The 16664-nt window shown below is 36.3% G+C and overlaps 1 protein-coding gene across 7 annotated transcripts in view; it reads left to right on the plus strand.

Annotated features, from left to right (window-relative positions):
- Positions 1 to 295: 295 nt before the first annotated feature.
- The window catches only part of LOC141431261 (uncharacterized), a 34905-nt gene continuing 18536 nt past the window's right edge, over positions 296 to 16664 (plus strand). For 3 of the 7 annotated variants that reach the window (XM_074092363.1, XM_074092364.1, XM_074092369.1), the window contains exons 1-2: positions 296 to 693; positions 15997 to 16107. In XM_074092363.1, coding sequence (XP_073948464.1) covers positions 532 to 693; positions 15997 to 16107 — 273 coding nt within the window. In that variant the 5' untranslated portion in view covers positions 296 to 531. Of the gene's footprint in view, positions 694 to 723; positions 923 to 1168; positions 1455 to 15067; positions 15217 to 15996; positions 16108 to 16664 lie in introns of those variants that run through there. The other 4 variants (XM_074092367.1, XM_074092366.1, XM_074092365.1 and 1 more) reach the window with 4 other exon arrangements.

Here is a 16664-nt window from a genome sequence, read left to right on the forward strand (position 1 = left end):
TCAGGGTCAGGGGTTTGAAAAAAGGGATTCATTATTTTATTTTAGCTATACTAGCTGGAAAGAGCCACAACTTAGCTAAGAAACTAACTTGGCAGAACTTATAACAAGGATAGAAAGGAGCTAAGATTGATTGAACGAAACACAAAAACTACAAAGTACACAAAAGTGCACAAATCAAGCAAATAAAAATACACAAATACGTTGGTCGTCCAATCAAAATCATGAAATACCTACTTTATGCGCCAAATATATATAACAAAACGCAATTTATTATTGCTAGTTGAAAAAACAAAGTTGTCGCTGTTTACCACAAGAGGACGTCGCGTACGTTAAAAAAATGTTAGTAGGAATCTGTCGAAAATGATGAATTCAGTTTTGCTAATTGTTAGAACTTTAATTATGTTGTAGGAGAAATATTGCACCATGATGTTTTACTAGTTAGGTAGTGAAAAATACAATTTTGAAGGGGCAGGCAGTGATTCTGGTGCGTAAAGTCATAAGACTTGTGTCATCTGACTGCACTTCCTTAAGATGGCTCCTCCGCCGGAGTATGATAAGGAACCAAAAGCCCCGGATAAAAGTGCGACCAATACTCCCTGTGAAGATCCTAAAGTTTTATACAATCTAGTTAATGAACATCAAACCAATTCGGACACTAAATCTACGTATTCGACAGCTAACGCCGAAGTGGAGGTAAGTTGACCTCTTTGCTGCCATTTTATTTAAATTTTCAAGTCTGCGGAGTGCTTTGTCGACTCAATCACCGGCTGTAGATACTTGTCTTCGCCATGTGCAAATATTTCGTAAACACGCAATTTTGGTCCTGTGTTTGTGACATTCTACACGTTTCGTGGGCAAGAAAGTAAAAAATGGCGAAGGATTCGAATGTCAAAAATAATTTGCACTTTTTATCAAACAAATGGTGAGCATGAGTCTGCATTATCTAAGGTCTTTATTATACTCCGTGGTGGTTTTGTGATAGTTACGGCAATCGTTCTAACTGGCAGTTCCTTTGTTGTTGTTATAAAGAAGAAAAATACACTTCTTTTTAGTGTCCATAAAAATTATTTTACCTACATAGCTTTAAGATTATTTAGTGCAGAGGTAAGATTCTGTGCTTGCCAGAGTAGTACAGTGAATATCATTAAGACAGTACAACTTAGCTCCTATCACAAAAACAGTCTAATTTTAAGTCAAGGTTTTCAGACAATTACAAGATTTATGACTACCTTGCTGTGTCACTATAAAAATTTAAAAGTTAACTATGATGCAAAGTTGGCTGAAATGTGTTATTTGTTTGAGATTAGTGTGAACCTTAAAAATAAAAGTGCCTATTTTGAAAAATGATCATGACTCCTGTACCTTATACCAAGTAAAAAAAAAATACATTTAAAAAAAATACAAAAAGATAGTCTTGAATCATGGCTGCTGTGGTGTACACTATCAATTTAAGGGTAAGGTAAAAGGTAAAGGGTAAAAGCATGTGAACATCTTTTTTCATAATTTTGATTTCCTATCTGTAATAAAATTTAATTGAATATTGAAACACTCTCTCTCTCTCTATCTCTTAATAATGATGTGTTGTTGATATCTTATTTTGAAGGTCTAGGGATTTTCAAACTATTTTGGGCAAGAGACTGCTTTTCCAAAATGAAGTGATACTTCAAATCCCTATAGGCAAGTTGTAGATGATTCCAAAAGTGAGAAAAGTTTTTCCAACTCAAAGCAATGGACCAATGACTCTCCTTGAGTAGTTGATGAGCAGTGGTGTTCATTTCCCATCAGATGACCCGCTTGCTCATTTGCCTCCCTCTCACAATAAAACAAAACAAAACAAACAAACATTGACATAAGATTGATTTTTACTTGGACTGTGTATGAACTTTTTTCACTATGTTTATACCTAGTATATCTAGTTTTTTCCCAATATTTATCACTATCTTTAAAAAAAACAAAGTTATTAATACTATTGTGTGTTGTAAGACATTCTGCACCACATGGTATAAATCAAAAGTGTTTTTTTATTCAGACAGCGCCTTTTGGCTTAGGAGGGCAGTATAAACTCATCAAATTTGTTAAGATTTAAAAGCATCTTTATTTTCTGACTAAGGTATTCCTGGCATATTTCAATGTCCAACTAAAACATAGCCGGGTCAAAAATCTTTTCGTTGCATTGTTTCTGACCACTCTGTCACAATATTATTTGTCTTCTAAGAAATAAAAAAAAAAATGTGGTTGAACCTGCATGACTCATGCAATAAATAATTGTAATATAGTTTTTGAATGTTTAGTTAATCATGTAACCAACTACCTTTGCTCTGATATGTTAAAGAATGTTCTTAAATCTTGTATTCACCTTTTCTATGCTTAGTCATGATTCCATGTAAAATAGAAATCCTGTGAAAGTTGAAGTTTAAGTTATTTGTATGAAAAATACGAATGTTTGTTCTCGGGTCTTGGTTGTTTATTTATTTAAGTATGTATCTATCTATATCTATATAATAATATTTATCTGTTGCTTAGTACCCATAACACAAGCTTTGCTAAGCTTACTTTGGGACTAGGTCAATTGGTGTGAATTGTCCCGTGATATTTATTTTTATTTATTTATTTAAGTATGCTTAAGCATGTCTGCTTAGTAAATTGAACAGTCCTTAGGTAGTACAGTACTGGAGTATAAAATTTAAGGATAGATTTCTGAAAGTAAAAAAAGAGTACATATTTGAATGAAGAAAAAGCTAACTATAAAACACAATTACACAAGTGTACAATGATATGCATGCGTCAGCTATAAGTGGCCTGTGCATTATAAATAATAATATTAATAATTAAAATAATAAAACACAAGCTTTTTTATTCCAAAACTATATAATTTTTATTCCTTGGTTACCTATAGAATTGCAGTCAGTACAGTACCATTCAAAATCTCCCCTGTTCTACCTATCCCTACCACTGTATCCCCCCTGATAGAGATATGTGGAATATTTTTCCTTTCTTCTCCACTGGTATTGATAGATGGAAATAATAAGTCCACTTATCCCTCTAACATGTGGAATATTTTCCAACCATCCATACTAGCTGACCGTGTGGTAGGGACTTGTGGACTTTTTTCCAACCATCCATAATAGCTGACCGTGTGGTAGGGACTTGTGGACTTTTTTCCAACCATCCATACTAGCTGACCATTTGGTAGGGACTTGTGGATTTTTTTCCAACCATCCATTCTAAGTGCCCACCTGGTAGGGACTTGTGGATTTTTTTCCAACCATCCATACTAGCTGACCATGTGGTAGGGACTTGTGGAATATTTTCCAACCATTCATACTAGCTGACCGTGTGGTAGGGACTTGTGGACTTTTTTCCAACCATCCATACTAGCTGACCATTTGGTAGGGACTTGTGGATTTTTTTCCAACCATCCATTCTAAGTGCCCACCTGGTAGGGACTTGTGGATTTTTTTCCAACCATCTATACTATCTGGCTGTCAATAATAAATAAAAATAAAATAAAAAGCCTTTTTATTCCCCCTTTTTTACATATTTTGTAGAGAAGTGTCAGGGTTGCTTTGTTAGTGAATGGTTCTTAATACCTAGTGTTAGTATGGTTAGTTTCATTTTGTCAAGTCGAATATCTCTGTCATTTTGTATGATAATTCAAAGGATTTTTGACAAAATGGGTCTCAAATTAACGCTTGTGACCATACAGACAATTACAAAGAGATCAGGATGGCCAATGTTACAAAAATATGTAGAACAACCAACATTAAGGTTGTGGAGGTATACATATTTTTGTAATTTTGGCTGTGTCAATCTATATCCAATATCTTTGTAGTTTACTGTACCTAGGTAGGTACACTGATAAAATTTGTTTTAGAAAAAAATATTTATAACAAAAATTGAACCAACTGCAAAAAAACCATGAAAATAATTTTCTACCAGTCTGAAGTCGGTGCCTCAGCAGGAGTGGACCTATAGTCATCTACTTCACCTCATCATCATCATTTCAGCCGTAGGACGTCCACTGTTGGACATAGGCCTCCCCCATAGACCTCCGGTTGCCTCGGTTAGCAGCGGCTTGCATCCACCGTGAACCCGCGGCGTTAACCAGGTCATCCGTCCATCTCGTCGGTGGACGTCCTACGCTGCGCTTGCCAATCCGCGGCCTCCACTCGAGAACTTTTCGGCCCCAACGGCCATCTGTTTTCCGTGCTATATGGCCTGCCCATTGCCACTTCAATGAGCTAATTCGCTTGGCTATGTTGATGACCCTCGTTCTTCTATGTATCTCCTCATTTCTGATTTGATCCCGTAGACTACGTAGAGAAAACCCACGCATAGCTCTCCAAAGCTTTCATATATTCATATTCATATTCATATATTTATTCAAAAAAACAATACAAGTATTGTGTTTGAAATAACATAAATAAAAAATAGCATATACATGACAAAATTACAAAAAGCTTAACCTATATCGACACGTCATTCACGTCATTGCTGAGCAACTGAGCCTATTTAGAAGCCTTCTTCACCTACATACTATATATTGGCCTTCAACCACTCCTGCTGGCCTTCATCATCAGTTCCACTTCACCAAATTATGATTTTCAAGAGCAAATGCACAAGTTACTACTAAATATTTTCTTTCTTTCTTTGTTTCAAATTACCATAGGTGTCCCTACAATATTTGAAGAGTTCCCTCGATTTCCTTAGGATCCAAGCATCAGATCCTGATTTGGTGCTTATGGGACCTAATTGTAGGCATTCCTAGACGAACGAAAAAGACATTTTTCGAATCTGTTCATAAATGACGAAGTTCTGAGGTAACAAAAAAAACTTAAGAAAAACCGGCCAAGAGCGTGTCGGACACGCCCGAAAAAGGGTTCCGTAGCCATTACGAAAAAATTAAGTAAATTTCTAATGATTTCGTATTTTGTACGGAATATTCCAAGTTTAGGTATATTTTATACCTTAAGCTGCTATTTACTCTACTACTAATTCTCAAGAAAACTTAACCGTTTTAGTTTTCCTTGTAAGTTTGATATACTCACTACCATCCTGAATTTTTTCAAATTTTTCCACCCACCGGTTTAGATTTTAGAAGGGGGGAGGGGGACGCTCGATTTTAATGAAAATTTGCACTTTAAAGGAATATTTTGCAAACAAATCACTGAATCGAAAAATCGTTTTAGCAACCCCCTAATGATTTTAAAAGACCTATTCAACGATACCCCATACTACAAGGGTCGATGAGAAAAAAAAATCACTCCCACTTTACGTCTATGGAACTCTAATTTTATCGGCATAGTTTACATATATATATTATTATATTCGTGCAAAATTACAGTTATCTAGCATCGATAGTCCCTGAGCAAAGCCGCGGATGGACAGACAGACAGACATGGCGAAACTATGAGGGTTCCGTTTTTGCCATTTTGGCTATGGAACCCTAAAAATGGAGGTGTTATACACACATTAACATTTTCGACCACATTCACGACTTTCTAATTCAGCGTGGCTAATTAATTGTTATTTTATCACAACTCGCAATGTGAGCCTCTGTGGGATGTGGAGTAATGTCGTAATGACTACATTATTGCCTATTGTAGTTAGTGTAGTTAACTTTCTACCATCTTTCAACAGGTAAAATGTTTGATGTGTTGTTTTATACATTAGTGAAGAAATGTTGTTTTATCATTAATTCATTACTCGTTCATTTTAAAGTAGGTACTAAGTAGATAATGAAGTTCAGTGGGCTACATTTTTTTTTGGATAAATGGTGTAATTACAATTGGAAAAGTTATTACTTCACTTGCTACATATTATTTTCGTCAGACGTAATAATGTAGGCATTTTAATTAGAGGGTTACATCATAGGCGTTAATAGAACACGTTAATTATGTTGGTAATTCAAAGAAATACTGTGAATATTAGAATTTCAAACTTATTTGTAGTAACTACACGAGTGTGGGATTTACTGTACCTAATTTGAACAAACTTTCTCAAAGCGTGTAAAGCAATACACTATCCAAATGGTTCGGATTTCATTACAAAGTAAAAGGCAGAAGCGTCAGGTTACATTTACCTATCACCCAGGCTGTCTGTACTATACTAACACAACACACACTTTGACTTACTACTCCTTCACGCTAAAACGGATGATCGGATATGAAATTGAGTGTGTAGATAGTTGAACTTCTGGAATATCACATTGGCTACGTTCATGCTAAAACGTTGATCGGATTTGGATGAAATTATGGATAGTTGAACTTGGAATAGATAGGCTGGAATACATATTCTACGGGATCGATTAACCAACTTTAAATGCAACGCAATTTACAACGTCAATGTAATTTTTCGAAAATCTACGGGATTTTTGTATATGTTATTCTTTCACGCTGAAAAACGGCCAGACAGATTTTTTATAATATTTGGTACCTATGTAGATAGCTGGTTGTCTGGAACAACACATAGGCTACGTCATACATATCCCGATTTTCCCGATATTCCCACGAGCTCGGAATAAAATCCCTAAATTTCAAACGCTAGGATTAGAGAAATTTCAGTGCAGCGCAGCGCAGGTATAGGTGTAGGTGGTTGTATACGCAACGTTAATAATAATACATTGTGCATTAAGGGGCGTAAGAAGGGGATTACTAACGAGAGTCTATTAGAAGCCCGACGAGGCGGAGGGCTTTTAATGACCTGAGTTTGTAATCCCCTTACAGCCCGTGATACACAATGATTTTCATTACATTGCGAGGAAAAAAATGCAAAAAATTGAATTATTTTGTGTTCAAGACGGAAAACTACAAAATTCGAAAATCGAAGTTGGTATCGTACCGTCCCTCTGACTCTCGTATTAAATAATATTATTATTAGCGTCAGAAAAACGATATGAACTTAGATTTTCAAATTTCGTGGTAGCCCCCTTGATTGTCACTTTTTCAAGTCATCTACCATAGATAATACTAAGAACCGTGATTTGTTTAGAATTCGAATGTTCTTACGGCCAGATTATTCCAACATGGTAAAAAAATTATATTTACTAAAATTGTTGCAAAACAATTTGATATAAATTTAAAATATAAAAATAACGAAGTTTCATGAAGCGTGGCAAATTTTTATGGTGTAAAATTAGGTTATAGCAAAGTTTTAAAGATGTAAATAAAACGTTGGCTGACCTTAAACCTCTTTAGCCTAAAATGACGTACATACTAACTTTTTAAAACTAAAGTCATAACTCCCTTGGGGAGGAAAACTATACGTAAATTCATAATTCCCGCGGGAACAATTGAGGCCATTGTCCTATAGTATACAGGCATGGAATAACATCATTGACGAGCAAGTGTGATGAAAAATCCATTACCTATCAAATTTTTGGGAATTCAGTAAAATCTTGGAATTCCAATTCTACTTCCTGAATTAATGGTTTACACGTGCAAAACCGCAGGCAGTCTAGTTATATTATAACTCACTCTCACTATCTTCATGCTTTGAATTAGCACAGCTTTTGTCGTATTTAGTGGCAACATCTTGCCAAATATGTCGCGAAATTCTGGACATAATAAGTGCATGATGTTGATTGGTGCTTTCATACCCAAACCCAACCTACTTAGATAACACAATTGAACATCATTAGGAGTTGTAGGCATGGAAAGTTGTTTTTTTCCACTTCATTAAATAATGTTCTGCAATGCTAGTGTTTACCCGCGGCTTCGCACACGTAAATCGTTAAATCCAGTAGTTGAATTGAAATTTCTGGTTTTTTATAAATTCCCGTGGGTATTCCCGAAAATTAAATTGTGGTTTTCATTAACATTACATTAAAAACAATCGTGTCAAATTTCATGACTCTACCCAGCGGTTGTTGTTTCGAGATTTTATCCCTATCCCGTGGGAATATCGGAATAAATTAAGTCATTTCTAATCATGGCTTTAAGAAGACTGTATGGATATGGTTAAGTAAGATGGATTATGACGAGACTGAAAACCTCCTATCTAGGAGCCTTTCTGCGCCCTGAATTTAGCACACACACACACACACACACACACACACACACACACACACACGCACGCACGCACACACGCACATAAGCACGCACGCACACACGCACATACACACACACACACACACACACACACACACGAACACACACACACGCACGCACGCACACACACGCGCACGCACGCAATATGATGTACGTACAAGTGGTGGTGATGGTTAATTTGTCCTAATGGTCTTCTTTTTTTTTTTTTCCAAATTGATAGTCTGTTTGTTCTTAACAATGAATCTATGTTCATGATAATGGTATCTACTGGAGACTGTAACACAGTGAAAACTACCACAGTCTAGGGTTCATATTATAATTATACATGTGTTTTGAACAATAAAGATTTATTATTATTATTATTATTATTATTATGAGCGTACCTATAACTATGCTATGTATTAGCTATCTATAGCTATACTATGTATTAGCGTAAGTAACTTACTAATTAATTGCACTAAGAACTGGCTGCACTATGTAATAAATGTATTTTGCTATTTTTTAATACATTTAGGGGCTGTTTCACCATCCCTTGATTAATGTTAGCTGACGGTTAAATGTGTTGCCGTCTCTATTTGTTTTGTTCGAATAGGCGGAGACGGCATCACATTTAACCGTCAGTTAACACTAATCAATGGATGGTGAAACAGCCCCTTAATGATTTCTCAAAATCTGTCATTACATAGTTATATCGTCACTACTTTGCAAAATGACGTATCTCAAATCAATACATCAAAAAGATTGACCCATGAAATATTGTTCATTCATAAAGTTCACTCAGAGAACTTATCGAGCTAGAGATACGAGTATTTTTAAAAGTAGTGACAATATATTTGTTTATTTATAATGTACCTAACTAGGGTTTGGAAAAACACTCATCATTTTGAAAACCTAACCCTGTTTCTTTCATGCAATTATTTATGAAATTTAATGCATATCCTGAATCATTTCCTGAAGTACATATCGTCACTATTTATAAAAAAACACGTACCTAAAAATAGATAATTGTTCCGAGTGCACTTTATGAACAATTTATCAAGGTCACTCAAGGTTAAATTTTGTTGACATATTGATTTTAGATACGAGATTTTTTTCAAAGTAGTGACGATATCTATTTAATTTTGGTTGGTTTTGAGTGAATATCGAGCAGGCATTAGAAATTTGATAGTTTCCTTAATAAAAAATATTCTATTCGGTCCAGGTCCAGAGTATCAAAAAATGTTGGAAATAATGGAAATAACTGTACTTATTTTTTCTTCGGTCGATCAAACAAAAAATTACAAAGATGAAGCACGTCAACATTCAGGAGTTGAAAAACCCTCGACATTGTCATTTCAAAATTCAATGTTTCAAACACGGCTGGACCGATTTTTATCAATAATAGCTAAGAACCACCAAAAGGAAACTCGCTTTCACGTAAAAAAACCGCATCGAAATTGATCCATCCGTTTGAGAGCTATGATGCCACAGACAGACAGACTTTACCGTCATACTTACTTATTACACCCCTATTTTTGCGTCGGGGGATAATTACATAAGCATAAAGTCCATCTGTTTGAGATATTTTAGTTGAAACAATGATAGGTTATTTATTAATTAACATATTTGCCCAACCGCACCGTAAGTAAACCTCTTTCCTCTAGCCAGTTACAAGGATGTCGGTTTTGGTTTCCTCATTTCTTTCCGCGCAACACAACATAGTAATAATGTAGTTAATTAATAATAAAAAACTGATATTGATAGCAAATAATATCCGTTGTATCCTTACTTCCTTACTAATATTATAATTGAGAAAGTAACTCTGCTGTTCTGTGCATCTATCTATATGTCTGTTATCTCTTTGCGCTTAAATTGCTGAACCGATTTAGATGAAATGTGGTATTGAGATAGTTTGAGATCCAGGAAAGGAAATAGGATAGTTTTTTTCCGAAAAATTGCATACCTAGTTTCTTCGGGATAGCAATTAACGAATTCTTTACTGATTGAACTCGCTAGCAAGAGCTCGTATTAAATATAATATATCACGGTCTAATCTAGTTGGCAAGTGTGTGGTTGGAAGATTTAAAGTTCAATGGGTGAAAACTGGCTAATTTCTAGAACTAATGGTGCTCTTAAAGTCATAAATAATAAATTCTTGCTTTTGACAAGTTACAACGGCCACACATTCGAGAATCAAGCTGTCTTCTAGGGTATATGAGAATTCTCATCGCTTTAGTAGTCCTAGTAGTTAATTTGAACGTTTGATATTTTACAAAAAGAAAATATCGTATCGTAAATAAAAATTATCGTAAATATTGTACACGTGTATAAATAAAATAGTTCGAAGATTGCCTAACTTTCAACACTTCACGCTGTCTATTTATCCAAGATCATATTCTGCTCTACGCTGTCCAGAATACGATAATTGAGTATATTTTGGTCAATTTCATAGGTTCGTTTCAATCAAGAGTATTCAGACTAATCAGAGCATGTAATTAGATTGTACGTCCATTGTTGTTTAATCGATTATAGGTATCTGACGTGTCTCCAGAAAAGCAGTATGTATTCCAGAAAAATTAAAGAATTTTCTGGCGTAATTCCAACACTGCAGGTTATTGTAAGTTCCAAAACTGCTGATGCTGGCCTGTCTCCAGTGTATTTAGCTCCTGCAATCCAAATGGTACAGTTACCTATATATCTGCTTAACGAATCGTTTATTCCGGTAAAAACCATGGATGTTCGACCGATTCATTTAGTTTAGGTATCCTGTCATTGTAAATCATTTCATTTCATTACCGGTATAAAGTATTCGGGAAATGTATATTTACGAAAGGCCGGATTTAAATGACTTTAAAGTTTAAATGCAAGGGTGATTGTACGAAGCGTGATACCGTTAGTCGCAATCGCGTCTGTTTCGTAAGCGCGCAACAGTTAGTTCTGCAGGCCGAGTGTAAATCTGTAGATAGCGAGAATAGGCGGAAATGCGTTGTACTTATAAGCAGCAAGGGCGCGCCATCGATCCCGCGGTGGTCCGACCCTGACCCCGGGAGCTCCCGCCGGCGCCGGGACTCCGGCACAGCCGCCGAGGGCTCGCTCCGCTGACGTCAGTGCCGCCGCCCACCTTCACAACAATCACGACGCACTCCATCCGCCCACCGACCGCCCCCCGCGGTGCATCTCGCATTCATCGCTAATTTAATTACATTACGTTACTACAATAGGCATATTCGTATTTCGTTCGGCGGCATACGCCGATGTCATTCTAACGTGAGTAAGCAGAGATAACGACTGACATAGTCATTGTTAGCTGATATGCCCGTCTTTGGATGGACGTATATATTAATATGCAACAGATAGTTCCGGCAATGAAAAAGTGACGACGCGTTGAGTAATGATGAGATATTAATTATTAATTAATTAGTTCTTGTGAAAGTATTTTTGAAGTAGTTTTATATGATGTTATTATTATTAACTCAATTAATTTTCGCGATACCAGACCAATTAGCCGCTAAGTAAATTGAAACACCCTTGTCTAGAACCAGCGCGTGCGAAGGAACCACTGTCTGAATACAAAAGCAAATTGAGTTTTCCCTCGATCGATGGTTTTTAGATTAGTACTTGTTGGTTACGGGTAAAATTATGTATTTTGTATGTGATTAAACATAATATACGATTTACCCAAAGTACCTAGTTGATAATTTTAGCATTAATGTTATAGTTATATCTTTAGATGAGCACTTCTTGTTAACCTACTTCAAAAAAGGAGATTATCAATTCGGTTGTATATATATATTTTTTAATGTTTGTTACCTCAGAACTCCGTCATTTATGAACTGATTTGATTTTTTTTTTGCGTTCGTCTGGGAATGTGTTCAATTAGGTCCCATAAGCACCAAATCAGGATCTGATGATTGGATCTTAAGGAAATTGAGGGAACTGTTCAAATTTTGTAGGGACACCTATATTAAATTGGATATATTTAGAAGTAACTCGTGCATTTGCTCTTAAAAATCATCATTTGGTGAAGTGGAACTGATGACGAAGACCACAGTAGACCATCGGAGCTACTACTAAATAACAAGTATTTCACGGGTTGAAGTTTAATTACTTTGACACAGTTGCTAAGCAGTTTATGCTCCTCGTAATGCATATGTTAAAACGGGTGGTGAAGCACCATAGGTCGACTCCTCAATAATGAACGGCTCTGCTTCGGAAAAAGCAATCTTTTGTAGAAGGTGACGAGCAGTTCATATTAAACTATTGTATCTTAGATTATTAACACTAAAAAGAGTAAAAATAATAATATATAACAAAAAATTTAACCGACTACACAAAACCATGAAAATAATTTTCTTCCAGTCTGAAGTCGGTCGGTGCCTCAGCACGAGCCAGGAGGAGTGATTGAAGCCCAAAATAAAGTGCGTAGGTGAGGTAAATGGCTATAGGTCCACTCCTGCTGGTTCGTGCTGAGGCACCGACCGACTTCAGACTGGTAGAAAATTATTTTCATGGTTTTTTGTAGTCGGTTAAATTTTTTGTTATATATTTTTTTATTTACTATTTATTTATAACGCGGGCAAACAATTTATCTAATTATTCTAACGAATATTTCACGCGCAAAAAATCAGTAATTTCGATAGCTCTGTTATTATCAATCAGCATGGTGGTTCAGCGGTATAATGGTTGGACTTGTAAACTGGAGGAGAGTTCAAATCTAGGTCGGACGTGACTTAGTTTTTTTTTTACTTTTCTTTCTATTTTTTATATTTTTTTAGTTCACGATTTGCTTGTAAAGCTTTACTTAAATAAAAAATCCCTTGTTGTTCGTTTCTCGCAATCAGAGCCGATACTTAATGGATGCAATTTTACAACTTTTCTGCGCTCCTAATTCTCTGCGTTTTAATTATTGCGTCATTTATTGTTAATTGGTAAACGTGTCTTAAAATGAATCATGATTCTTTCAGCAGACCATTGGACTTTACAGGACTTGTTAATTGTGATTGACAAAATCGCTTCCATACGTTTTGGTCAGTGTTTAAAATGTACGGCATCAAATTCTTGACTACCTAAATACATCTCGAATCAAAAATTCAGATTTTTCGGTGATACTGTTCTCCCAAGAGCGCTTCGTCGTTTGCGCTGCAGGAAAAGAGACAGTGTGTCTCGCAACTCGTCAGCAGTTCGGGATTTTTGGCATGTGTCCACACAACGTGGCGTGAATTTATGACCTCCATGCGGGAGGCAGCGGTGACGACCGGCGCGTTATCTTGAACCGCTAATTATGCCGGCCGCGTCGCTGCCCGGCCCGACCGAAACCACGACTATCGCGAAACAAAACCCGACACAACTGAATCCACCTATTCTATTCGCTTGTAAATATTGATAAATTCCTCGTTATGTAACATTCTCTTATCGAGTGAAATTTTTAACGCTCTATTTGTCTTTCTATACAACGCGTAATGTTTCGTTACACCGACCAATGTTTGAGGCTTTCGTGTGGCACTTTGTGTCGGGGTGCGGGTGATATTCCGTTAATGCGACATTTTTTAGGAAATGGGCCCGGCGGGTAAGTGGCGTGACTATCGGCATCGACGTGCTGAGCTGACCCAAGGTGAACAATTGAACATTCCGCTGACATATTTTTGCTGGGCCCAGTATTATTTCATGACCTTGGATAGACCGATTCAGCATCCATTCGGCTGGAAAATTACACAATTTTCCAGCCCAATTAGGTATCTCGCGTAATTTAAGTTTTTCTCATCACGTTTTACGAATAAATTTTTGCTTCGAGTGTAGTATTAAAGTAATACTGAACTTGTTGATTGTGACATTACTGACCGAAAGCGCCTTGCTCGCGCATTGAAGTCCATTTGATAAGAGAGGCCGTTAATAACTTTCTAACCTTGACATTATTGTAACTGCTGTTTTGTTTTATTAATTACTTATTTACGGGATCTATATTTTCTGTCACTTAAATTTAGATTTGTCACTAAACTGCGATACCCTAATTATTATATATATCCCTAAGAAATATATTGATCATCAAATTAATCAAATCTGTCTCTAAGTATGAGTCAGTTTAATATAAACCTGTATCCTAAATTAGTTTGATCATCAAAGTTCGATCACCAAAATAATAGATCTAATAAATAGATCAATCGTACAGTATCCCGATCTGAAACCTGCTTGTTCCCTGGGTTGTTGTTCATCCAGTGTTTTGGCGATATCTCAATTCAAAGATTTTAACGCGAACGCGATCGAGACGTATTTTGTACCGAAAACTTACACTAAATACGTCTCTATCGCGTTCGCGTTAAAATCTCAATTTGTATGGAAACATGAACATTGCAAACGTTCCGCTAGAGGCGCTGTTCGTGTTTTCATATAAATTGAGATTTTAACGCGAACGCGATCGAAACGTATTTTGTAGCCGAAAAGTTACACTAAAGGCACTGGGCTTTATAACTTCTTAGCCCTGCCCTATGTTTTCAAATACCTTATACCTTTATTCAAACTATTTACCAAGATTAATGATGAAACGGTATGAGTAAAAAAAAAAAAACAAAAAAACTTGAGTTTAATTATGTTGACTTAGAAGTTAGAGATTTTCACTGCTCCATGTAGCAGACCTGACTGCTTGATAATTATTATATACCTCCAAGTGTTCCTTATAAAAAGGTTTTTGGCAGGTGGACAGACAACAACGTAATCCTATAAATAAGGGTTCCGTTTTTGTCGACTGAGGTATGGAACCGTAAAAATACCGGGAAAGATAATTTTGGGTAATTGATCTATACAGTCATTTTTTGTATACTTACCTTATCACAATGTCTAGTGTTGGCAATGGCAATTATTAAATAAATGAGATAGTTTATTATTATTAAGTATTAATTATTTTCACAAGAGACGTCAATAATTACATAGGTTCATAATGTCATCGTAATGCCATTAGTTTCTTAATACTGGTTCTCTACTAATTATTGTTAAATTTATAAATGTCTGTTTCAATCCAAAGTAACTTATTCTGTTATATGCTATCGTTGACTACGGTGGTGACACCGCGTCACCGCGGCTTGGCGTGAGCGATTGCATTATTTAGATACTCTCCCTAAGTATATTTTTAATTCGTCTGTCTGTATATTTATTTAATATGCTTATTTTTATTCGAACAAACCCGAAATGGAGAAAGGTAAATTTATACTATTTATAATACATATAGAACATGTGATGTATGTGTATATGAACATGTGAAATAGTTGCTTACTGATCTCGAGATTCGAATTTATCTGTACGAACATTAAGGGGGTCCCATGCCCCAATGACCTTCGATCTGAATTCCTTAGTTTTCTAATGTTTTTTGTAGCATATTATATTAACAACAACGGCTTTAAGCAATATAGTGTCCCATATTTACTTCAAAGTTCATTGTCTTCGAGATATTTGGCATCAAATTTGAACAATTTTAGGCCAAAAAACTGGTTTTCTGGCCATAACTTTTGTGTTAATTAGTTTCAAATGAAAACCCTAGACACGTTTTTAGAGACGTCTAAGACGTGTTCGATCTTTCACGTCAATAGAGATACGAAATAAGTGTTTTTTTAGACAATGTTTAAAAAAAGTCATACAAAATTAAGTATTCATTTTTTTTTAATCCGGTAGACAAAAATGGATATAAAAGATTGCAGAACCGGTAGCCATTTGACTTATAATTCTATCTGTAGTGCAAAAGTAGGAGATACGATTCAAAACTTGTCAAAAATCGATGAAAACCTCTTGTAGCCCCTTAATGGCGGAAAGGCGGAATGTTCCTTTCCAGAAATTTTGCCAAATTTTTTAACTCGTCCGCTAAGTCAAGTACCTACTCTTGTACTGAATACCATTTCTTTACCCCCGAATAAAAGTTAGTGTCTGTGTTGGTTGTGATGTGAACCAGTCATGGAATTTTAAATGGTTAATTTGGTTGTTGCAGAACAACAAGCACGTGGAGACTCTGGACGACGGACAGCTTCGCGCTCTGCTGGATGAGGCCATCACCTACAAGTGTCCGAAGGATCGTGAGGGCAAGAGCAGCCTGTTCAAGGTACATACGTTAGACTCATCGCTTCATGCTGGCTTAGGGCCTCCGCTAAGTCACGCATGTGCACGGCTTGACGTCTGCGCGAATCGCGCGATGTTCTCTTTCAATAGGTTTCAATAGAGTAAGAGACCCGCCTGCCACAGCGCTTCTCATTTTTAAATTTTAAATTTTTTTTTTTTTATACCACGAAGTGCAAAACTCAAACTTCGTATGTTGCCGTCCCGCTGACGCTTTGTCATTTAATACGCGAGTGAAAGGGACGGTGCGATACGAACTTCGATTTTAGAGTTTCGTAGTAGTCCATCAGATCAGCCGGCCAAATTGTATTAATTCCTGTTCCTCTTTCTCTTTCTAGCATATAATTTTGAAGACGCGTTCTATGGCAATGGCAGTCTTGTCAAATCAAATATCATTAGATGGCCGGATAGCCTGATGAAGCCGGAAGCGCGACCGGTGTGTTCCGCGTTTTGGTGACAGTCGCTGACGCGGATTGTTACCTTTAGTCCGATCTAACTCTCTGGCCAGGCCTGTCCGTGTGTAGCCAACATTACAGAACATTC

Source organism: Choristoneura fumiferana, chromosome 9 (assembly GCF_025370935.1).
Source record: "Choristoneura fumiferana chromosome 9, NRCan_CFum_1, whole genome shotgun sequence".
Lineage (NCBI taxonomy): Eukaryota > Metazoa > Arthropoda > Insecta > Lepidoptera > Tortricidae > Choristoneura > Choristoneura fumiferana.